At 39.7% G+C, this 23,784-nt stretch overlaps 1 protein-coding gene across 3 annotated transcripts; it reads right to left on the bottom strand.

The window, feature by feature from the left end:
* Positions 1–1,838: 1,838 nt before the first annotated feature.
* Positions 1,839–21,790, bottom strand: tspan14 (tetraspanin 14). 3 transcript variants are annotated; one of them, XM_052150591.1, is made up of 10 exons: positions 21,720–21,790; positions 20,630–20,716; positions 10,555–10,605; positions 10,181–10,327; positions 9,259–9,429; positions 7,554–7,679; positions 7,375–7,428; positions 6,687–6,800; positions 6,339–6,386; positions 1,839–3,090 (listed from the first exon to the last, which is right to left on the bottom strand). In XM_052150591.1, the coding sequence occupies exons 2-10, from the start codon at positions 20,708–20,710 to the stop codon at positions 2,821–2,823; spliced, it is 1,062 nt and encodes a 353-aa protein (XP_052006551.1). In that variant the 5' UTR covers positions 20,711–20,716; positions 21,720–21,790; the 3' UTR covers positions 1,839–2,820. The 3 variants fall into 3 exon arrangements, with proteins under 3 accessions (XP_052006551.1, XP_052006552.1, XP_052006549.1); XM_052150592.1 differs by having other exon boundaries at positions 20,630–20,713; positions 21,720–21,768; XM_052150589.1 differs by lacking the exon at positions 21,720–21,790 and having other exon boundaries at positions 20,630–20,725.
* Between the last annotated feature and the right edge of the window lie 1,994 nt (positions 21,791–23,784).

Here is a 23,784-nt window from a genome sequence, read left to right as displayed (position 1 = left end):
TAAAGATTTAAAAGGATAGTTCACCCAAAAATGAAAATTCTGTCATCATTTACTCACCCAGATGTGACGGGTGAATGGCAACTTAAATTGAACATTCTTCCATACATATTTTGTGTTTAACAGAAGACATGAAGTAATTTGGGTTTGGAGGGTGAAATATTCCTTTAACACTACACAGTTGCACAGACAGACACTCCAAATATATTTACAAAAATAGTGCAATCTGCATTGAGAAGACTTTTTTTTTTTTCCATTTTCTTTTAGAGGTCATATTACACAAGTATACAACAACAACAGAACTGTTAAAAGAAAGCCAGAAGTCTGCACAGTAGTAGTCTTTGGGCTATAGAATGGAGTGGTAAACAGAGGCAAGCATTCACAGTTCAATCAGAATACATATTGTTTTTGTCTAATCCAAGGGGGAATAATATGTTACATCTGATGTAAAAAATTTTATGCTGCATGTTTTCCCCAGCATAATAAGCAGTGGCATTTATAGGTAAGCCAATTGTAGGTTGATTTCACCTAAAAGTTTAAGACCATGGCTCCGTAACACTATTAATGCTTTCTCTGTTTGTTTGAGAATCCCGTCCAGCTCGACACATCAACAGTGGCTCAATAGTGTGTGTTTGGGGCAGGAAATGGACATGTGGGAACAGTTTTCTGGAATCGGTTTAAAATCAGTTTGGTGACACTCGTGTCGCAGAAATTACACACTTCATCTTTAATGTTATGTGTTGTAAATAGGATTTTTTTCTAAAGGCAGTTGGGTTTCCAATTTGATACAGAAAGTATTACCTGATTTGGAGTTATTGACATTCATTGCCTCAAATACATTTCAGAATAAAAAAACTAGCATCCTAATAGAACAATAATCTAATTGTTACAATATTTCAGGTAAAGCATGGAACAATATACATTTCTGAAATCTTAAATGTCAGAGAAAAGGCACAACCTCAATGCATTTGTGCATTTTCATAAGAAACAATGAGGTAAGAGTTGGCATATAAAGCAAATGATATCTGTACTCTAGAAAACAACATATGGTGACTACAATACAACTTCAGCGATTCCTAAGGGTCTAACGGCTCTGATATGCAGTAAATGAGTTCAAATGCAACAGAATCTCCCTTCTCTTCTAAACTAGTTAAAATCTGATACCTACCCCAACTGGATTCTCAATGACATGTTCTGTTTGCCTATGACTTCTGATCAGTTATTGAAATATTCTTTCTCAATGGTAAATGGTCTGCACTTATATAGCGCCTTTTTAACCTTAACGGTATTCAAAGCGCTTTACAGTGTTACTCATTCACCCATTCACACACACATTCGTACACCAATGGCGGCAGAGCTGCCATTGGGAGCAACTTGGGGTTCAGTGTCTTGCCCAAGGACACTTCGGCCGTGTGTGCCGGAAATCGAACCACCAACCCTGCGATTAGTGGCGGACCCACTCTACCACCTGAGCCACAGCCGCCCCTTTGCACTCTTTTTAGTTAATACTGAATGCAGAACCTTTTTCTGTATACATACATCGTGTCAAGAAAAAGTATGTGAACCCATAGAAATTCCCTGCATTTATATATAAAAGTGTCTTAAAATCTGGTTTGAACTTTGTCTAGGTTACAATAATGAACAAAACAATCTTTTTTTAACATATTTTGTTCTTGTACATATTGAATACATCATTCAAACATTCACAGTGTAGGTTGAAATAAGTATGTGAACCCTATAGGCCAATGGTTCCCAGATCTGTTCCTGGAGGCCCCCCAACACTGCACATTTTGAATATCTCCCATTTAAGGTCTTGGAGTCTCCACTAACAAGCTGATGAGTTGAATCAGGCATGTCTGATTAGGGAGATACCCAAAAAGTAGTATTGGGGGGGGGGGTTGGAAATCACTGCTCTAGGTTAAACAAAAGCTAATTAGAGTCAGGAGTTGGCAAAGCTAGCATCCAATAAATGTAGAGATTGGAGGTGTGGGTTAGAGCTATTTTGACTTGTAAAAAGCATAAAAAATACAAAAGAGATCTCTGAAGACTTACGATCAAGAATTGTTGCATTGCATAAAGCTGGAAAGAGATATCTTGAAGAGACAGATATTCATCTGTCCACAGTTAGACAAACTTTCTATAAATGGAGATGATTTATGCTGTTTTATCCAATGAACAATTACTGTAGAAACATACTTCAAAAGCTAAAGTATGTCACCCCACCCTCTTTGAACAAACTGTGCTTTTGTACCATTTCTTAATTCAGTAATCAACAGAAAAGACTTGACACGCTGTTGTGGAAAGTGTGCAAGGGGACCATACAGATGTTTCAGTAATTAAAATTTGGTTGTCCAAGCCGCTTTTGTTCTTGATAATAATTACATCTTTTTTACAACATTAACAGATTATGTTCTGTTGATGCAATCCAATAAAAAGATAAAATACAGTTGAAGTTAGAAGTTGCATACACCTAGCAAAATACAATTAAACTCAGTTTTTCACAATTCCTGACATTTAATTATAGAAAACATTCCCTGTCTTAGGTCAGTTTGGATCACTACTTTATTTTAAGAATGTGAAAAGTCAGAATAATTGTAGAGAGAATTATTTATTTCAGCTTTTATTGCTTTCATCACATTCCCAATGGGTCAGAAGTTTACATACACTTAGTTACTATTTGGAAGCAGTGCCTTTAAATTCTTTAACTTGGTTCATACATTTTGGGTAGCTTTCCACAAGCTTCTCACAAAAAGCTGCTGGAATTTTGGCCTATTCCTTCAGACAGAACTGGCGTAACGGAGTCAGGTTTGTAGGCCTCTTTGCTCACACACGCTTTTTCAGTTCTGCCCACAAATTTTCAATCAGATTGAGGTCAGGGCTTTGTGATGGCCACTCCAATACCTTGACTTTGTTGTCCTCAAGCCATTTTGCCACAACTTTGGAGGTATACTTGGGGTCACTGTCCATTTGGAAGACCCATTTGCGACCAAATTTTAACTTCCTGGCTGATGTCTTGAGATGGTGCTTCAATATATCCACATTATCTTCCTTCCTCATGATGCCATCTATTTTCATAAAGTGCACCAGTCCCTCCTGCAGCAAATGCAAGGCAACGTACTTATAAATGACAATTCAAAACAACAGGTAGTTAAAATAAACATGATACACATTGGTACCAACATATTTCCAATCATGGTTTAGCTAAAAGCCTGGACGAAAAGAAGGGTTTTTAACAATACCAGCGTAGGAGCTGTTCTAATGTGCAGAGGCAAACTATTCCAGAGCTTCTGGACCACTACTGCAAAAGCACGGTCACCCCTCAGCTTAAGTCTGGACCTTGGAACAGTCTAGATTTTCTGATCTGAGGACCAGAAGGATCTAGATGGCATGTGCAAGTGCAAAAGGTCTAAAAGATTAGAAGGTGCCTGCCGGACCATTAAAGGATTAAAAACAAACAATAAAATCTTAAAATCTATCCTGTAACGGACCGGCAGCCAATGCTGAGAGGCCAATATTGCGGTAATATGATCTCAATTGCAAGTACCGGTCAGGAGTCTAGCAGCAGCATTCTGGACAATTTGCAGTCGTGACAAGGAGGACTGACTAACACTAACGTACAGTGAGTTAGTCCAGACGTGATGAAAACAAATGCATGCATCACCTTCACAAAATCATGAAAGAAAATAAAAGACTACCTTAGCCAGTGTTAAGTGAAAAAAAACTTGATTTGACAACAGAATTAATCTGTCAGATTTAAGCGAACTATCAAAAAGTAGCCCTAAATTCATCACCATCTGTTTACAATATGTAGTTAGAGGACTTAGATTGAAAAAAGATGACCCCAGAACATCAAGGGTCCCAAACACAATAATCTCTTTTTTACAATCATTTAAATGTAAAAAGAAATTCTAAATTCCAGTCATGATTTTAAATCCTTTAAGCAAGCTTCTAATTAATTACATTACTTTTTCTTTGGCAGATAAATTTGAGTAACATCTGCGTAACAATGAAAAGATATTCCAAGTTTGTTAAAAACATGGAATATCCACAGTTAACAAAACATCATTAAGAACCTTTAAAATTGCAGATTATGTGCTATGATGTGCTCTGAACCCAGACTAAAATGATTCCAAAATAGAAAAATTTTATCCAACACTTTTGAGAGAAATGGCAATTTAGAAATAGGTCTATAATTGAAGTAAACTGTAGGATCAGATTTGTGTATTTAATAAGGGGCTGCACTACAGCATGTTTAAGAAAGGCTGGTAGAGACCATGATGCAAGGCAACTATTGATTAAAGACACAATACTAGGCCCAACAGTATCAAAGACCTGTTTGAGCAATCTTGACGGTAAAATGCCATGTGTAAAATCAGATGGCTTTAATTGATCTACAATTTTTGCCAGACTGGGAAAAGAGACAGGTTCAAAGTGACCAAACATAGCAGGGCATACAAGAGGGGTATTAAATCTAATATTAGCAACCTTTGTAATAAAAAAATAAAATAAAAAAATCTGAGAAAGTTTTCGCATGTAGTTACTGATAAATCAGGGCAGACCACATTAGAACCTGATTAGAAGGATTAATAACAGAATTGATGGTCTATGACAGTTTTTCTCAATTATATCTGAATAAACTTTATCTTCATTTCTTTAACTGTCTTCTGATAATTATGCAAGGAATCCCTTAGTATATCATAAGAAACTAGGAGTTTAACATTCTTCCATTTGCACACTGTTCTCCTGAAGGTCTGTCTAAGAGCTCGTATGGCATCATTAAGCCAAGGCTCTGGCTTACTTTTTGTAGGCTTCACTTTCAGGGGAGCTACAGTGTTTCATTAGACCAGAGTACATTTCTCCAAAAAAGTAAGATCTTTGTCCCCATGCGCACTTGCAAACTGTAGTCTGTCTTTTTTATGGCCGTTTTGGAGTAGTGGCTTCTTGCTTGCTGAGTAGCCTTTCAGGTTATGTCGATATAGGACTCATTTTACTGAGGATATAGGTTTCCTCCAGCATCTTCACAAGGTCCTTTGCTGTTGTTCTGGAATTGATTTGCACTTTTCACATCCCTAGGAGACAGAATGCATCTCCTTCCGCTGTAGTATAATGGCTGCGTGGTCCCATTCCATTTATACTTGAGTACTATTGTTTGTACAGATGAGCGTGGTACCTCCAAGAATTTGGAAATTGCTCCCAAGGAGGTCCACAATGTTTGTTCTGAGGTCTTAGCTGATTTCTTTTGAGTTTCCCATGATGTTAAGCAAAGAGGCACCAAGTTTGAAGGTAGGCCTTACAATAGATCCACAGGTACACCTCCCATCAGAAGCTAATTGGCTAATTGTCTAAAGACTTAACATATTTTTCTGGAAATTTCAAAGCTGCTTATAGGCACAGTTAACATAGTGTATGTAAACTTCTGACCCACTGCAATTGTGATATAGTCAATTAAAAGTGAAAAAATGTCTTTAAACAATTGTTGGAAAGTTTACTTGTTGCATGCACAAAGTAAATGTCCTAAACGACTTGCCAAAACTATGGTTTGCTAATATTAAGTCTGTGGAGGGGTAAAAAATAAAATAGTTTTAATGACTTCAACCCAAGTGCATGTACACTTCTGACTTCAACTGTCTGTCTGTCTGTGTGTGTGTGTGTGTGTGTGTGTGTGTGTGTGTGTGTGTGTGTGTGTGTGTGTGTGCGTGTATTTATCACTTTGTGGGGACCAAATGTCCCCATAAGGATAGTAAAACCCGAAATTTTTGACCTTGTGGGGACATTTTGTCGGTCCCCATGAGGAAAACAGCTTATAAATCATACTAAATTGTTTTTTGAAAATGTAAAAATGCAGAAAGTTTTCTGTGAGGGTTAGGTTTAGGGGTAGGGTTAGGTTTAGGGGATAGACTATAAAGTTTGTACAGTATAAAAACCATTATGTCTATGGAAAGTCCCCATAAAACATGGAAACACAACGTGTGTGTGTGTGTGTGTGTGTGTGTGTGTGTGTGTGTGTGTGTGTGTGTGTATATATATATACAAATTTTAAGAGTAAACTATCCTAAACTGGAGGTAAACTATCCAAGAAATACTTGGTGAAGAGAGAAGGCACACCTGTGATGGTATCCAAAATAACTAGGCAGCTAAGTATTTAATAAATTGTCTTAAGAATTGATAAAGAGGTGGTTCAGTGAATGGAGTAACCTTCTCCACACATGTGCTTGGCCAGCACAAAGTAGATGCAGAAAAAAAAGGAGGCAGAGTCATAATAGAAGGTCAGCATCTTTTTCCGTATACTGTTCTCCAGTTGCTTCCACAGATAGATGAGCTCAGTAATAATTAAATTTGACCTTTTCAATGTCTCCAATCAACGTCCTTGCCAAGAAGATTCCCACCATCTAATAGCACAGTGACAAGACACAACATTAGCTTCAGATTCACTTTAAAACCAGAGTTTTAAAGACAAACTCAAGGCGTTCATTAGAATACTGTCATCAGGGCATTTATTGATGTTCAGTGTTTTCTTTCTAGGACCTACAACTTAGTATTAATTCTGATAATTATATCATTATATTTGCAATCTTTCATTTTACACAGTAGTGTTACCATTTTGAGAATTGTGGTTGCTGGAAATAAGAGTGCCGAGGGTGACATCTAGCAGTAAAATATATTTTTTACAGCCCAAGCACTTCCAATACCTGTAGAAGTGATATGACTATGAAGACTCCTGCCACAATGTAGAGATTCCGTGGAAGCCAGTCCTCTAAAGCTGTGATACATCCTTTGACATAAATAGTGCTGCTCCACTGGGACTGTAAATCCAAAATAAAAACAGCTTATTCATTAAATAAGATGCACTAAATAAAGAGTAAAATACAGTATTTATACAATGAATACAGCAATTTTACTGAAGTGAACTACACAGCAGTAAGTCACATAATAAATAAGTTTATTCAGCATGCATACTCTGTTCTAAAAAAAATATTTCCCTACTGACAATAGTGCAAAAAGAAAATGATTGCAAGTACAAGAACAATAACTATACACACTCCTTTCGTGAAAATGACATTTTCAAACTGACAGATTGTAGATTGTACAGAACACCACAAATTATTATTAATGTCACTTTGCCACTATCACGTCTGCTGAAAGACTAGTGAGACTGACCCTCATGAACTTGAAAACTTGGCTTCATTTTTCCCAAATTTTCCAATAATATGTGGAAACTGACAAATGTTTTACATTTACCCCACTTTCTGGAGGAGGAACTCCACATTTTTCACATTTCATCTTTAAGTGTACTGAAGTATAACTTTTGTCAATAATGGCAACAAACATAATGTCTGTCTGCAGAAGTGCAAATAGAACTGCGCAATGTGCACTCACCAATGTGCCAGATGATCTAACATCATATCCACACTGTGTGTTCAGCACTGTATCCTGTGAAGAAAGGCCATATGTACATGACAATTAAATCACATTAAATATTTCACACAATTTGGATATTATCAAATATTAAAATGTATGTTGTATAACAGTAATCTGTGGAAAAGAGTGGAACCTACAGCAGGATCACCTAGGCAGCAGGAAAAAGGTACTCCACATTTCTCTCTGCTGGGATTACTAACTGAGCAGTTAAAATACACATTCAGATTCCAGTCGTTGGGGTCTTTAGCTCCACAGCAATGATTCTGCAAACATAACAACAATTATGTTGTACTTGTTATTCAAACCCTGCACAAATGTAGTCTTTCCTTAAGAAGCTCTTCATCTCTGTGTCTGTGTATATTTATCAGCCAATTAATAACCAAATTAAAACCATTGGCAAATCCTTTTAAGCATGAAAACACCTATATGAAAATCACACATTGTAAAAACTCTGTGAATTCAAATGCACAATACAGTAATAATGTGAAGCAATTACTAAACCTTGAAAGCTTAAAATAAACTGCATTCAGAGATTTTGTCAGCATTGTGTAAGCAAGCGGCACCCTCTAGTGGTGTTTATGGCATTATCCATTATACAGCAATGTTTTCCAACCAGTGTGCCATGAAAGATTGTCAGGTGTGCCGTGAAAAATTATCAAATTCCAAAAAATAAATATATATATATAATTTCAGGGATCCTAACTCCTCCCCTTTCAGAGAAATTTGCCATTTTGAAACCATAATCGGTCACTTTAGAATGTGCAAAAGTTAAGAGTTAAGAGCGTTAAGAGTCTTTCACATGACTCACATCAGCGCTCCAGAATGCAATGAAATGACAATTGCCTCAGCATCAGTCTCCCTTGATGCGTTTGATTACACACAAGTGAGCACCCAGTTTAAATTGATGCAGACCAGGAGGAAGATTTGAGTTGTCCATTTAGTTCTGCTCAGTTTATTTTTTAAGTGTTTTTTGTAATATTGCGTTGTTCATATGTCGTGTTTTAGTGGCCTCCGCAGGCACTGCGGGGGGGGGGAACATTCATCTGCTTCATGTGGTGTCTCTGTTGTTCACCTGTTCTCCTCATAAATAAATAAATGCATAATCTGCTATATGCTCATCCTGTAAATTCATGATTAATAATGAAAATGTGAATGGAAATATAAGCTATTAAATGTCTTATTATCATTAAAATATGAAAATTAAAATGATGGGTAAAAATAGATTATGACAGAATTTTTTTGACCACGTCCATCTAAATGATGGACAATAAGAAAGTCTAACACAAACACATTTATAAAAAAATTTTTCATAGCTGAATTTCAAACATAACAAGTAACCCTGCTACTAAGACAGACAGAAAACAAGTTATTGAAAAGGAAAAATATTGACGACAGTTAGACTATGTGGGATAGTGGTGTGCCGTAGAATTTTAGTTGTAAAAAGTGTGCTGTGGTAGAAAAAAGGTTGGGAAACACTGCAATATACCACAGTATGCCCAACATATGCATAATATGAATTTGTGATGTTCTATTATATACAGTATAAACATCTTCTATTTCTCTTTATTTTGGCTCTCTTTAAAATGTTGTCCTGTCATGTGTTCAACAGAACTAATCCATGTTCAATGAAAATTATTTATTTTAAGAACAATTTTATGGCTTTTGTAAATCTTTGTACATTTTTAAAAAATAATTTCTGAGCAAAATAGTGATCTGATGACAAAATAAGATAAGTGGCCAAAACAAAACAAAAATCATTATCGGCTAATAGGGTTTTTGTTATCAGCCAAACTGTTTTAATATCGGTGCATCCCTAGTATATGCTTAAAAACTCAAACTTACTAGTCTCTGAATGGAGTCAATCACGTTCTGTAGGTCAATATCTTCCCTGTAAGCCTTTACATTGGCCAAGAAGAAATCATTGATCCATCCCCTTACTTGTCCCTGGAAAACAAATACCAGCACCGCAGCTGTCAGCTCCAGGAAGAAGATAAACCCAATGACTCCAGAGAACTGCAAGACAAGGTCATGAAGCAAAGAGTCAGATAAAATAACTGCATTTTCTGGTGATAACAAATTGTATATTTTTTAAGTAGTCCTGGGGACTCATTTTACAATCTGTTTTTCATTGTAGAAAAGGCTGGGACTTGAACGTATGAAGCTTGTCCTAGATCAGAGTCTGTTTAAGTGACATCATCGTCATTAAAAATCTGCTGTAAATTTGATTAAGTTCTGAGAATACATATTTGTGTAATGTAGCTTTTACCTTTCATTACAATTATAGGACACCATACCTGGATATAGGTTTATTTATCTTTAAAAACACTGACCACCATTTGGCGAGTCAGTCATGTGTTGTTCAGACTATGCAATATCCACTTGGTGTAATAAATGCTGATGTTTTTCTCACCCTAACATGCAGAGTGTGATATGTTTTTGTGAAACCTCAGATTCATGAAATCCTCAAAATATTCACAGACTCATTTCTTGTATATTGACTCTTTTTTTTATTTATATATATATATATATATATATATATATATATATATATATATATATATTTTGTTATATGAAAAACAAATAATTTTCTTTAACTCATTTGGAAATTAGAACCCTTGTTCTAAGGACCTATTTCTATAAACTTGGACATAATGCATGTTATGTTAGCTGCTACAATGTGGAATACTGGTATTTTGTTATATAACAGTGAAAAAAGAACAATATACTGGCCCCTCAGAATCACAATGAAACAATGGGTACTTACAAACTTAAGGAGGCAGATGTTTTCCCTGAGGGCTCCAACACACCCTGCGAAGCCCAAAACAAATGTGACTGTGCCCACCACAAGCACGCCCCAAACAGGGTCAAAACCATGTAGACGTGTTACTTGTGTCAGATCTGATAGTACACCCTGTGGAAAAATCGAAGCACCCATTTACAATGATTGTTGTTTTCAAATACACTCAAACACCTTTACACTCACTAGGTTTTTAGAAAGGATGCCAAATATGTTGGTTGTGCCCAATAACAACAACTTAATAGAAAATGTAGACTTGAGAGATGATTAAAGGAACATTTGCAAGGTAAAATGCACTGTCCCAGGTGTTTTAGTATGCCTTTTCACAGATTTCTACTCACCTTTTCACTCCAGGCCCAGAAGCCAACTGCAATGAATGCTGTTCCAGCCAGCTGAGGTATACAAAAGGTTTACGAGACATGTTACGTTATGCTGAATCAGAATATTCAAGTTTAGACACATCAAAGAACTATTGAGTGTGTGGTTATAACAGGGCATGACAATATAGGACTAAGATGTGACTAGTCTAAGACACCAAGAAACTAGACAACAGCAATTCTACTTATAACACAGACACAAATCAATACAAACTTTTAGTATATCAACAAAAAATATTGGAGATATCAATTCATAAAGGTGCCAGAAGTGATTTCAGCCATTTTGCTAACTTCAACCAGACAGTGAATTAGCCCATGCCCATCCCTTCAACCACATGCCCTTTCAACAAAACACTTTCCTCTAAAGTTATATCCTCAAACACTAATGTGCAAAATTATTATCAGACAAAGATAATTTCTTATTGGCTAAAAAAAAAAGCACATGACCCAGAAGTTTTTCTGTCATAGACAGATTTGAGGTCTGCGACAAAACCCCCAGGTCACAGCCAAATCAATGTTCCCTCAGGTTAGCGATGCAGTTTCAGCAACGTGATCTGAACCAGTCTTGAGCTGTCACAGAAGCCACAATATTTTCAAGCATGTTTGATATTATTGCCACATAATCTTGAAGTGTAAGCAATGCAGCAACAATGACGAACTGCTCCAGCCAATCACATATTATCATGCATCTTTGTACGAGTACGGAAAGCCTCAATTTCAACATAATTGCTGTGCGGAGCAGAGGAGGGCGGGGCCGGGCTGGAACAACGCACGCCTGGTCCCCTATCAGCCTGATGGGGGCACGTGTGGGATAAAGGTGGCCGGGGATGACAGTTCGGGAGAGAGAGAGAGAGAGAATGACAGGCAGCTGCTCTGTGTGTTTATATTCAAGTTTTATTTTTGTTTTAGTTTATTTCTTCATTAAACTATTATTTATATTGTCAAGCCAGTTCTTGCCTCCTCCTTTCCATTGAACTGCTTTACAATTGTGTTTTAACGAATTTTTAACAAATAAATTAATGGTCGGAGCACTATACTTGACATTGTGCAATTTTATTTACCTCCAACTCATTTTCCAAAAGAGCCTGCCTGAATCTTCCCAATCAATATTTCATATTTTCTTTTTCCTCTCTTGTTTTTCAGCAAAAATTAGTACACTGTAGGGCTGGGTGATATGACTATATATATCATTGCAACAATATAAAGTGTCAATTGATAGAGATTTTGCTATATCGTGTATATCGCAATATGTAATTATTCATGTGCACAGCATGGGCTTATCTATCTGTGGACAGGGCTTCACGTGAGACTGAGGGTCCTTCTCAAATGAAAGACTGCAGCCTAGTAAGACTGCGTCTTTCCTAGACCAGTCCTTCGGAGGCTGTAGGCTAGACTCCTCCTCAGCATTCAGCACTAGAATGAGATGGTCTAGTGGGCGTGCATGGCTAACCATACGCTTAGAACCATGTTATTGTGGCAGGGCGGAGGGCGGGGCTGGGTTGTGATTATACACACCCGGTCCCTTATCAGGCTAATTAAGCCTCAGAGAAGAATAAAGGCCAATGGCAGACGGTGGTGCGACGAGAGACAGAGATAGTTTACGGACATGTCCGTCATTTGTGTTTGTCTTTAGGTTTAAGTTATTCATTAAAATATTATTTATATTGCCAAGCCAGTTCTCGCCTCCTCCTTCCCATTGAACCCCTTTACAGTGATATTTTACTTTGTTTAGAAAACCCAGATTCTTCAAACGAGAAATATGTCCTTAATCCATGAATTATTTTAGCATAATGTTTTAGTCACATAGCTAGAGTCACTCAAAAAATGTATTTATATTTAAACCCTTTCAAATATGAAAAACAGAACCATAGACTTTTAAAGCTTTTTAAATTCATGTAATTGCCCTTTTATTCATTATATCCATTTCAAAAAAAATTTGCGCTTTGTATCTTCTAATTTGTTGTTTTGACTAAACTACTTGCATTTTATATTTTTTATATATTGTCATTGCTGCACATGTGAATTAAAACTTCGATCACGAGACTCGTTTTCTACCCTTTTTTTTAAAGGGGTCATGACATGAAGAATACAATTTGACTTGATCTTTTGACATACAAGAGGTCATTTTACTACAAAAACATACTTTAAGTTTTTAAACTGAAACTTCCTCCTTAATAGAAAAAGAGCATGTGTTTAAACCAAGCTGCAAAAATGGCTAGTTTGTAATTGTGACGTCACAAGAACCAAATACATCTATTACATGTCCAAATACATGTCTATTTTTCCATCATTGCACCCTTAGCCCTGCCCACTAGTTCTCAATCAGTCACACAGGTGAAGAGAGATTGGTCCTGTCATGGGAGATACATCCTAAGTGGACTTACACAGGGTAGCTTCATGTGCCTGTCTGGATTTAAATGTATTTCTACATGCACATGCACAGACAGACGTCTTTGACCTCTTGATACATTTCTCAGGCTGCTTTTAAAAGATGCAGTGTCAAGTTACAACTCTGAAGAGTAGAAGCTCTCTATCATTCAGCTGCTGCCCTGCTGTTTTGAGCATAAGTGGGTCATGGATGCTTTCTTTAGCCAATCTGCACTATTTTCAGTTGTTGGTATGATTCAAGCTTTGCAAAGGAACTGTTATTGATGGGTGCAGTTAAAAACACTTGGACACGATCGCAAAAAACGTGACTAAAAAGATTTGTTTATTAATATTTCATATGTGATCATGACTGGCGTGCTGACACAGTTTACACCGGCGTGTCCATTGACACGATGCAATGCAACAGATTGAGGCTGTATACACCAGGCAAGTCAGCACAAACTTTCTAAACCATTTATTTGTGTTGTTGGCAGTAGTAGAGCCAGCACGTGCAACGCAAAATGGAACGGGACATCTGTTTACTGTCTGCACAATGCAATGCACTACAACTGATGCTTCCATGGTGGACAGCATCATTGAATATAATGGGTCCTATTGCTTTTGATGTGACACGAATCCCACGTCTGGTGTAGACAGGGTGTGAGGGTTAACTGTTGTGCTTGGGATGAACAGGATATGTGGGATATGTGCAAAGGATTGTGGGTGATTGAATGCCACAAACGATTTACCCAATGCATCCTCTAAAATATGGCAAATGAATGCTGCGAAAAAAGCATGATGTGGCAGCCGAGATATCCTGCAGCTTTTTAATTGAGAAGCAATCTGAGAGAATTTAAGAAACATGGACAAAGTTTTTATGGCATGAAAAAAAACTAATTCGGAGGCCACCCAAGCATTTTGAATTACAGTCATCTCACGTATGGCGCTTCAAAATCACTTAATATTCTTCCCATCTGACACATTTTTCTGAGTTTCATGTGCAGGTGAGACCAGCAAGCTTCCCGATAATTACAGGAGAGCGCAGAGCATTATTTCTTATGTTATCCGCTTGTTATTAAAACAGGTGCGACATCAGTGGTGTGGGTTCACAAAAGCCAACACAGAGCAGAAATTTTTAATTTGCAAGCCGTGTTGCATGCCGCATATCACATAATAAAAAAAACTTTTTTTTTTACCTCCTCAAATGAAGCATGCAAAGGTATATTTTGAACGCCAAATGATGAACTCCTCATTCATTTTAAACATTAAGTCTTTTTTTCTTTTCTTTTTTTGCATTGTGTTTACATTTATTTAATATTTATTTTCTGCAAGGAGTGATAATAATTTAGGATAATTTTGCAAGAATTGTTTATATTTCTGGGGATTAATTTTTTAATTTGTGCATTATTTTCGTTGTCATATTGCTTTGGGAGTTTCTTGAGGAAAGTTTATAATAATAATAATAATGGTCAACAACATATCATACTGAAATGTGGCATAATGTCAAATTTACCATAATGGTAAGAATGACTTTGATCATGAACACATTTATTTCTGGAGAATTCTCTCGATCACCCTCTTGATTTTTGTGAGAACTTTTTATTTTTTGCTGTTAGGCGGGGATGCAACAGATGACAAAAAATCTTGTTGTGTAATATGATCAGTACAGCAATCAAGCAGTCTGACAGTTGTGTAGTGAGAAAATGGCTAGTGCTGTAACAGAGACACCTATTTCAGCAGGGGCAATTTATGTGTGGTATTAAAAAACATTGCTCACCTTTAAGCCATATTCAAGAAAGGTAACAGTTAGCCACACAATTCATATCTAAAACATGACATGAAATATGTAGAACTGCAGATTATGTAGCAATAACAACATCCATTTCTCAGAAACCATGTTAAAATATTGAAAACAGGAAAACAGGGGTTAAAAGCAGTTATCTCAAAACCTTCAAACTCCTCCCATGCTTCCCTACTGAGAAAACGACTCTGTTACTAACGTAACCTCGGTTCCCTGAGAGGAGGGAACGAGTATTGCGTAAGTAGCTTACACTATGGGAAAACTCAGTTTCTCGAGAAATATTGAAGTCTTTATGTAAAACGCATTGCAGCTGCACAGCAGACAGTAATGAGCGAGGCAGCTCGTCATTGGCTGTGCTGCACCAACTGCTCGAACCAATGACGGGGCGACTCTGAACGCGCGACCAATGGGCGAGCGCCTCGCGTTCGCGCACTCAGAGCCCGCCGAAATTACCATAGCCAGGCTATATAATGGGCACCCCGTCATACGAGTTCCTTTAGGTTCAATCGACTGAAGCGAACTGACCAAGCACAAGCACGGCAGCTTACGCAATACTCGTTCCCTCCTCTCAGGGAACCGAGGTTACGTTAGTAACCGAGTCGTTCCCTATCGAGAGGTCTCTCCTATTAGCGTAAGTAGCTTACGCTATGGGAACACCATGTAAAACGCTAGTGCGTGCTGACTTCGCTCTATAAAGCCAGAGGCAGATGCCTGAGCCTTAAAGCAAAGTGATTATTCCACGAGCCGGCCAACGGCGAGCTACATAATGGGATAGTATAGAGCGTCCATCCAAGGTGGTCCATGGTGGGGCGCTCATAGTACAAACACAAGCACATATCTTATGTACTGAGTTTTCTATGTGCTGATATGCATAAAAAATCCTTTAAGTCAGTCAGAGACGGACCTTGTAAGGGAGGAGATAATGCTCAGCATAGACATACTCCAGTCCATTCTACAGTCAGGCTGATAGAATGTTGGAATGCATTTTTCTATGTACTGGATGCATAAAAAATCCTCTAAGTCGGTCAGAGACGGACCTTATAAGGGAGGAGATAATGCTCAGCATATACATACTCCAGTTCATTATACAGTCAGGCTGATAGAATGTTGGAATGCAATGAGGGGACCTGTAGGTTATAAAACCTGATAAATGTCGAAGGCGAGGCCCAGCCCGCCACCGCACAAATATCTTAAATGGGTATCCCACTCGACCAAGCCCACGAGGAGGCCATGCTCCTCGTAGAGTGAGCTCTGACGCCTAAGGGGCATTGAAGGCCCTTGGCTTCATAAGCTAGCGCTATAGCATCCACTATCCAGCGCGATATTCTTTGCTTTGAGACTGCGAGACCATTAGTGCGGCCGCCAAAGCATACGAATAATTGTTCCATCTGTCTGAACAGGGCAGAACGTTCCAAATATACTCTGAGCGCCTGACGGGCAGAGTAAATTAGCGTCGCTTTGCCTGCTGGGGACGATAGGCTGCCAGAGATATCACCTGTGCTCTGAAGGGTGTGGAGAGCACTTTAGGAATATACCCGTGCTTTGGCCTAAGGACAACTCTGCAGTCATTAGGTCCAAATTCCAGGCAAGCAGCGCTTGATGACAGCGCGTGCGGGTCGCCCACACTCTTGACTTAAGCGAGCGCCAGCAAGAACGCAGTTTTGCTGTTTAAGGTGCACGGTTCGGAGAGGTTCTAACGGGGCACTCTTGAGTGCATCCAGGACCGTGGCCAGGTCCCAGATCGGCACCGAGGGGGCGAGGAGGGTTCATCCTCCTAGCCTCTTAGGAAACGAATGATTAGATCGTTTTTCCCTAATGAATGTCCTTTATCAGGATTGTGCGACGCCGCTATGGCAGCCACATAGACTTTGAGCGTGGAGGGTGTGCGACCCGCCTCCAGCAGCTCTTGCAAAAAGGCGAGTCCACTTGGTATCTCACACGATTTGGGGTTCAAGCTCTTGGTATCACACCAGTCACTGAACACTTTCCACTTTTGGGCATATAAGCGCCACGTAGAGGGTGCTCGCGCCTCAGTGATGGTTCTCAAAAATCCACTGGGGAGGTTCTCGGGAACCCGTTCAGGGGCCATGCATGGAGGGCCCTCCATAGAGTGCAGGGAGCTCAACCTAAGTCCACCCTGGCGATTTATATACGAAACTACCGTCATGTTGTCCGTTCGGACCAGGACGTGTTCGTTTTTCAGGTACGGAAGCAGGGCTCTGAGAGCCAAGGCGACTGCCTTCATTTCCAGACAGTTTATATGTAGGCGCTTTTCCAGGTTTGACCAAAAGCCGGAGACAGGCCTGCCCTCGTAAAGGGCCCCCCATCCTATTTTGGAGGCATCTGTCGTGATCATTTTTCTCCGCATGTTCGCGCCCAGACTCACGCCGGTTTGATACCAGTTGATGGCTTTCCAGGGCGTCAGGGCTTTTATACAGCCGTGATTCGCTCTGATCAAAAAGTGGCCCGAGCGCCACGCGTGAGTGGGGACACGGCTCTTGAGCCAGCGCTGGAAAGGACGCATGTGCAACAATCCTAGCTGGAGTACAGCTGATGCCGAGGCCATGATACCGAGCATTCTTTGAAATCGTTTGACGGGGCGCGCGCGCCCTTTCTGAATGATGTTGCAAGGTGTCGAATAGAGAGTGCGTGCTCTGATGAGAGGCGCGCTGTCATCTGCACTGAGTCTAGCACTATTCCCAGAAGAGATATTCTGGCTGGGGGATAGCACGCTCTTTGCAAAATTGATTCTCAGACCCAGGCATTCTAGATGGCTGATAATCCAAGATCTGTGCGTCGTTAACTGACCCTCTGATTGTGCTATGATTAGCCAATCGCCGAGGTAATTCAGTATTCGCGACTCCCGCTGTCTCAGGGGAAAGTGCCGCGTCCATACATTTCGTGGAATGTACAGGGGCCAATGATAGGTCGAATGGTAGTACTGTGTACTGGTATGACTGTCCCTCGAAGCTGAATCTCAGAAAAGGCCTGTGATGAGGCGCTATCGAATGTGAAAGTAAGCGCCTTTCAAATCCACTGATAGAAACCAACCCCGGGCTGAACTTGCGCGAGGATATGTTTGGTTGTTAACATTCTGAACGAGCTGAATCATAAACGCTTTGTTCAGATGTCTGAGATCTAGGATGGGGCGGAGGCCACCGTCCTTTTCGGACGAGAAAATAGCGGCTGTAAAAACCCGCCTAGCTCATAGAGGGAGGAACAGTTTCTATAGCTCTTCTCTATCAGTTCAAGCACCTCGGTGCGTAGAACATGTGACACATCTTTCCTCACTTCGTCTCGACCACCGCTGAAAAGCGGGGTGGTCTGCGAGCGAATTGAAGTGAGTAACCGTGTTTTATTATGTTCAAAACCCATTTTGGCATGTCGGGGATTTTTTCCCAGGCTTTTGCTCGCACAGATATGGGCTGAATGTTGGCTGGGGGCATGTCGCAGTGACGTATGGGCCCCACCGGCAAATTGCCTTGTGCTAACACTGAGTTTACAGCTCCCAGAGGCGCAGGTGCGCGCTGAGCAGCCGTGTTGAGTGCCGAGTGTAGGGGTGCGTGTAAGCTTACAGGCACGCACCCTATCTCCGTAATGCTCGCATCGTGAGCTGGAGAAATGTTTGAAACTGTATAGACAGTGTTTACAGGTGGGGGTGCATACATTGTAATAGGCACGCGCGCCACTTTCATAAAGCTTCCCGCTCTTAGCGGGGGAGTTTCTTGGCTCGCGCGTCGCATCTGTGATGCTTGCGGCACGAGACAGAGAACTGTTTGAAACTGTATGTGCAGCGCTTATGGGTGGGGGTGCATCTACTGTAGTAGGCATGCGCGGCACTTTCATAAAGCCTCCTGCTCGCGGCAGAGTGTTTTTGGCCATGCATACAGTGTTTGTAACTGTGGGAATGCGCACTTTAGTGTGGACACGTGACCCCTTAGTAACAGAGGCAGAAAATGTGTTAACACTGAGCTTACAGCTCTCAGAGGCGCGGGCGCGCGCTGAGCAGCTTTGTTGAGTGCAGGGGTGCGTGTGAGATTACAGGCACGCGCGCTATCTCTGTAATGCTCGCAGCAAGAGCCGGAGAAATATTTGAAACGACAGTGTTTACGGGTGGGGGTGCATACATTGTAATAGGCATGCGCGCCACTTCCATAAAGCTTCCCGCTCTTAGCGGGGAGTTTCTTGGCTCAGCCAGAGATCTATTTGGAACTGTATGGGCAGCGCTTACGGTTACAATTACATTGTAATAGGCACGCGCACCACTTTCATAAAGCCTCCCGCTAGCGGCGGGGTTTTTGGCCATGCATACAGTGTTTGTGTGTAGGGGTGCGTGCAGGACAGCAGGCACGCGCGCTACATTTATAGTATTTCCCGCTTTTACTGGGGAAGTGTTTATAACTGTGGGAACAGTGCTTGTGTGTAGTGGTGCATACATGACAATAGGCACACGATCTACATTTATGGGGCGTCCAGCTCGAGCTGGGAAAGTATTCGGCACTGTTTGGACAGTATTGATATGTGGGAGTGCGCACTTTAGTGTGGACACGTGACCCCATAGTGACACAGGCAGAAAATGACTCTTGTGATTTCTGTGTGTTGCCGTTAAAACGACATTTGATTGCAGGTGAGCGAGTTCTGTGACTGGCCCATTGACTGCTGTACAGACATTTCCAGCCGCCTGTAAGGGGACTGGGTAATGTTTTACACGTTTTGCTCACTGCAGTGAAGCGTTCAGCGAACTGTCTTACCGTGCTGGTGACCGTGCTCGTGTCCGCTAATGTCGACGGCACGGGGTCGAAGGCCGAGCCCGGCCAGTCGTCGGATGCAGCGCCAATTGGAAAGGCTGTCATCCTTTTCACCGTCGTCCCCTGGCGCGCCGAACGAGATGAGACCCACCGCTCTGTTGGAGGGGTGCTGGTCCGTCTGCGTGAATTGGACTGGCGGCGGGGAGTTCTCGGGTGTTGGTGAAGCACGCGGGGACTGGCCCGGCGTGACGTCACTGAAGTCCGCGTGTTCTGGCGGCCTTCGTGAGCGGCGCTTTTTCTTGCGCGGCTCGAACAGAGGGGACGGCAGCACGGTGGTAGCAGGCTCGTTCGCGGCGAAGGCGCCGGCGTCCTCTTAGCAGTCCTGCTGTAGGCTTGTCAACGGCAGGCGAAAGACTCCAACAATCCGGAGGATCCAGCGAAGAGGAGGTCTTCGCTGAAGGAGATGAAATCTAAAGGAACTCGTATGACGGGGTGCCCATTATATAGCCTGGCTATGCTAATTTCGGCGGGCTCTGAGCGCTGGACGCGAGGCACGCGCCCATTGGTCGCGTGTTCAGAATCGCCCCGTCATTGGTTCGAGCAGTTGGTGCAGCACAGCCAATGACCGAGCTGCCTCGCTCATTACTGTCTGCTGTGCAGCTGCAATGCGTTTTACATAAAGACTTCAATATTTCTCGAGAAACTGAGTTTTCCCATAGCGTAAGCTACTTACGCAATAGGAGAGACCTCTCGATAGGGAACCCAACGCTATGCTGAAATAAGGCTTACTACACAAACAGTGGCATTTTTCCACTTGACGTAAATACGGAAACCAGACATCATTAGCGGGCTGACTTTTTGTCTTGATAAAGATTCATCTGTGGGTGTTAACTCACTGTTCAACTATGAAACACCCAGTAATGAAAACAGAGTCATATTAGAGAAAAAACATCTGTGCGTGCTGTGCAAACCCAAGTGGAACAAATAAATATGAAATGTGGGCATGGCTTGCAGATGATGTTATATGAGCAAGAGTGATAAAAAAGACAGCAGTGGAACACAGTGGTGGATGTCTATGGTTGGCCAGAGGACGTTATCTAACTTCAAAACTATATCAACTTACCCAAAAGATAATGTTGTAGCTGAACATGAGGTATTTGTAGCAACAGCTGACCTCTGCATTTTCATATCTGTAATAGTGCATCTTCTTCTGTGCCATTAGGGGAAAAAAGAAAAGTTTTAGCTCATAACTAAAAACAAAACACCTGGAGAGATCTTGGTCATATGTTTTCATTTAAAAAAAAATAATAATAATAATATTCTTGATATGATTAAATCAACTTAATTGCATCACATCCTAAAAACACTGGACAATTGTACAAGCGTTTCTTTGCAAAATAAGTCTCTATCAACTGTCAATATTAAAAGCATTCAAGTATAATAATTTTCCAAAATCTTATGTAATCATGATTATTTCAATTTTGCATCACCTGCAAACAGATCATGGAGTAACCTCTGAGAATTTTTAAAAGAAGTTCACCCATTGGCAATAACACATGCAGCTGCAACTTCGGGAGTTTACAGCTAGTAGTAAGTGTTCATTTGTAATAGAGATTTCACAGACACACAAGATGGCTCACAAACTCGCTCTCTCTCTCTCGTCTTCCTCTTACTAGTTAGCTACGTGGCTAGTGGTTAGCAAAGTTATCAGCTCAATTCTCAAAAATACAGCCTCCGGTAAGAACTTTAAAATGACGATACGGGGAATCTCTAAGAATTAGAATATATTATACATGATTTCTATGAGGTAAACGCAACAGCAAAGCGAGTACCTAGATACGTCAATGTAACTAGCTAGCCAACAAATTATCTATCGCTTTACGACTTGGTTAAACATACTCGCTACTTCTTATACATACAATAAATCATTTTAATTATATTATATTCTACTCCACACTGAACTAGCTGAAATTAACCCCGCTGTTTAAGTTATTTTAGTGTAGTCAGGAGCGCGCGAGCGCGTTGAATCCGTGTGAGAAACGCAACGCGTCGCCCAAACACTCGCGTTTGTTTTGATGTATTTTTAATGTAAAAATTCGGAAACACAAACAAGGGTGTTGCTTTGACGATTTTGGCAAGAGTACGTTTTGCTCCGTGTTAAGAAAATATAAATTATTGAGTGGTAATACTATGGGAACTTGAAAAACGCTCACCTCTTTGTTTATGTCACACAACGCCTCCGTCTGGTAGTTGTAGGCTAGTTTGAGAAAACTCCACTCTACCGCCCAACCCACACATTAATGCAGAAATTTGTGTGTGAGTGAGAAAGACACACCCGGTTCTCCCCTGTATTCGTCATATGCGAGAAATTAACAACACATGAAACCTGCTTTTGGGAAGTGCACTTGAAAATAGAACTGTTCTGCGTTCATGTTATTTCATCATTAGACTTACAAATAGTGGGTCCTGAAGCCACTAGATGAACTGATTGGATATATTGATAAATATCTTTTTTTTTCATGTAGATATAAATGCTCTTTAATGGTAAATTAAAAAATAACGTATATATATATATATATATATATATATATATATATATATATATATATATATATATATATATAATATTATTATTATTATTATATATTATATATATATATATATATATATATATATATATATATATATATATATCATATCATATCAATCCAAACTCTAAATTGATTATGTGAAAGTTCAGGCTAATTCTGTTTGTCAGTGAGGGCAAAACCAGCTGCTGCGGCATACATTTGTATGTATAACAAGAAGAGACATCTTGTTTGTACTTGGAAACAGCATGAGTCATATCCCTTGTAGTCTCTAAGAGGAAGAGAAAAACCAAAAGGACCACTCCCTCTTTGTTGTTTGTTTTGAATGCATGTTGTTTGACGTAAAATGCTCAGAAAAAGCCAGACATCCTCAAAATCACACATCCTCCTATAGGAAACAGAGCATTGTGCCAGAAAAATAATAATGAAACCGAAAACAAAATGACCATCAGATGTCGAGAGACATGTTGTTGGCAGGCACAAGATGGAGTGTGTAGATATCTCCAACATTTGAAGGAGACATAGTTCACTTACCACCAGGGAACCATAAAAGCATATCAAAAACTTTTGCTCTTGTACTCCTATCTAGTTGTGTAACAGAGACCAGTGTGTTCCTTATGCCCTTTTAATACCTTTATTGGGTCCCTGTGGCTCTTGTTGTTCTATATAATATTAACATAACATTTTTGTATTTTATTTTTTTATCTTGCAAACCTTTATACCACATTGTCATAACCCATTAGTTATGGTTCAGCCCCTGTTGGTTGATCAAAGAGCTGCAAGCACACAAAAAATGCTTTTGTAGTTTATGCAAATAACTTATTTCTCCCTCCTACTACATCAAACTTTCTGCAAGTAAGCAAAATATTCTTTATCCTCAAAAACTGAAAACGAAAGTAAACAATTCACTATGCAAATGATGCTGGTGCAAGTAGATTACATCAAAACTCAGTTTTGACAAGAGCTTAATAGTTTATGTACCACTATTCTTAGTAACTTTCTTTTACAGGCACTTACATGATTCATGCAATATAATTTGCTATTTGATCTTTTGTGTTTTGTTCTTTTTGTTCTGGTGATACCGAGTAACATTTGATTCATGTGTTTAAAAACAAACTCTCCTTTGAGGCATACAAATTCTTATGGTCACATTCATAAAAATGAATTTTAAACATTGTATGCGTAGTAATAGTAGTGTATAAATAAAGATCTTTTTGTTATCTGTTTTCTCTGAATGACAGTCAGTGTGACTATTTTAATAAAAGTTTTTGGCCAAAACTTACTTACTTTGGTAGTGCTGTAACAGTTGTGAAGCAAAGTTGTATTGCCTCAAAATTAAAACCAGGTCATCATGACATGGCATGAAAGTTGAGAAAATGTTTTGTGTTGTTTTTTGTAAGCCCCAAATACACTTTCTGATTCATGACAGAAAAATAGTTTGACCACAAAAAGATTAATGTCATTCCCCATTAATAATAATTAAAAAAACAAAACAATTTAATATCTGATATTGACCATTTAATGGCTGTTGTTGTTAAAATTAAAAGTCTTTTTAAAGTCTTTCTGTAAATTTGTGATAAAATACTTACAAAATGTACTTTTCATAAATTTGCTTTGTTTTGTACAATTGCCTGGTAACAGCGCTTTTAAATGTATTTGCAACTGAATCCATGTATCCAACTTTTCACTA

Source organism: Xyrauchen texanus, chromosome 20 (assembly GCF_025860055.1).
Source record: "Xyrauchen texanus isolate HMW12.3.18 chromosome 20, RBS_HiC_50CHRs, whole genome shotgun sequence".
Classification (NCBI taxonomy): domain Eukaryota; kingdom Metazoa; phylum Chordata; class Actinopteri; order Cypriniformes; family Catostomidae; genus Xyrauchen; species Xyrauchen texanus.
Note: the sequence above shows the minus strand (reverse complement) of the source record. Positions and strands in the feature narration are given on the sequence as shown.

What these genes read in the sequence shown, in the direction of transcription:
- tspan14 (XM_052150589.1), bottom strand. Translation starts at nt 20,725, where the DNA reads ATGGCACAGAAGAAGATGCACTATTACAGATATGAAAATGCAGAGGTC. An exon ending in TTGACTCCATTCAGAGACTA is followed by an intron (nt 7,680 to 9,258) that starts GTAAGTTTGAGT and finishes TTATGTTTGCAG; the next exon opens with AATCATTGCTGTGGAGCTAA. An exon ending in TGATTGGAGACATTGAAAAG is followed by an intron (nt 3,091 to 6,338) that starts GTCAAATTTAAT and finishes CATTTGCTGCAG; the next exon opens with GAGGGACTGGTGCACTTTAT.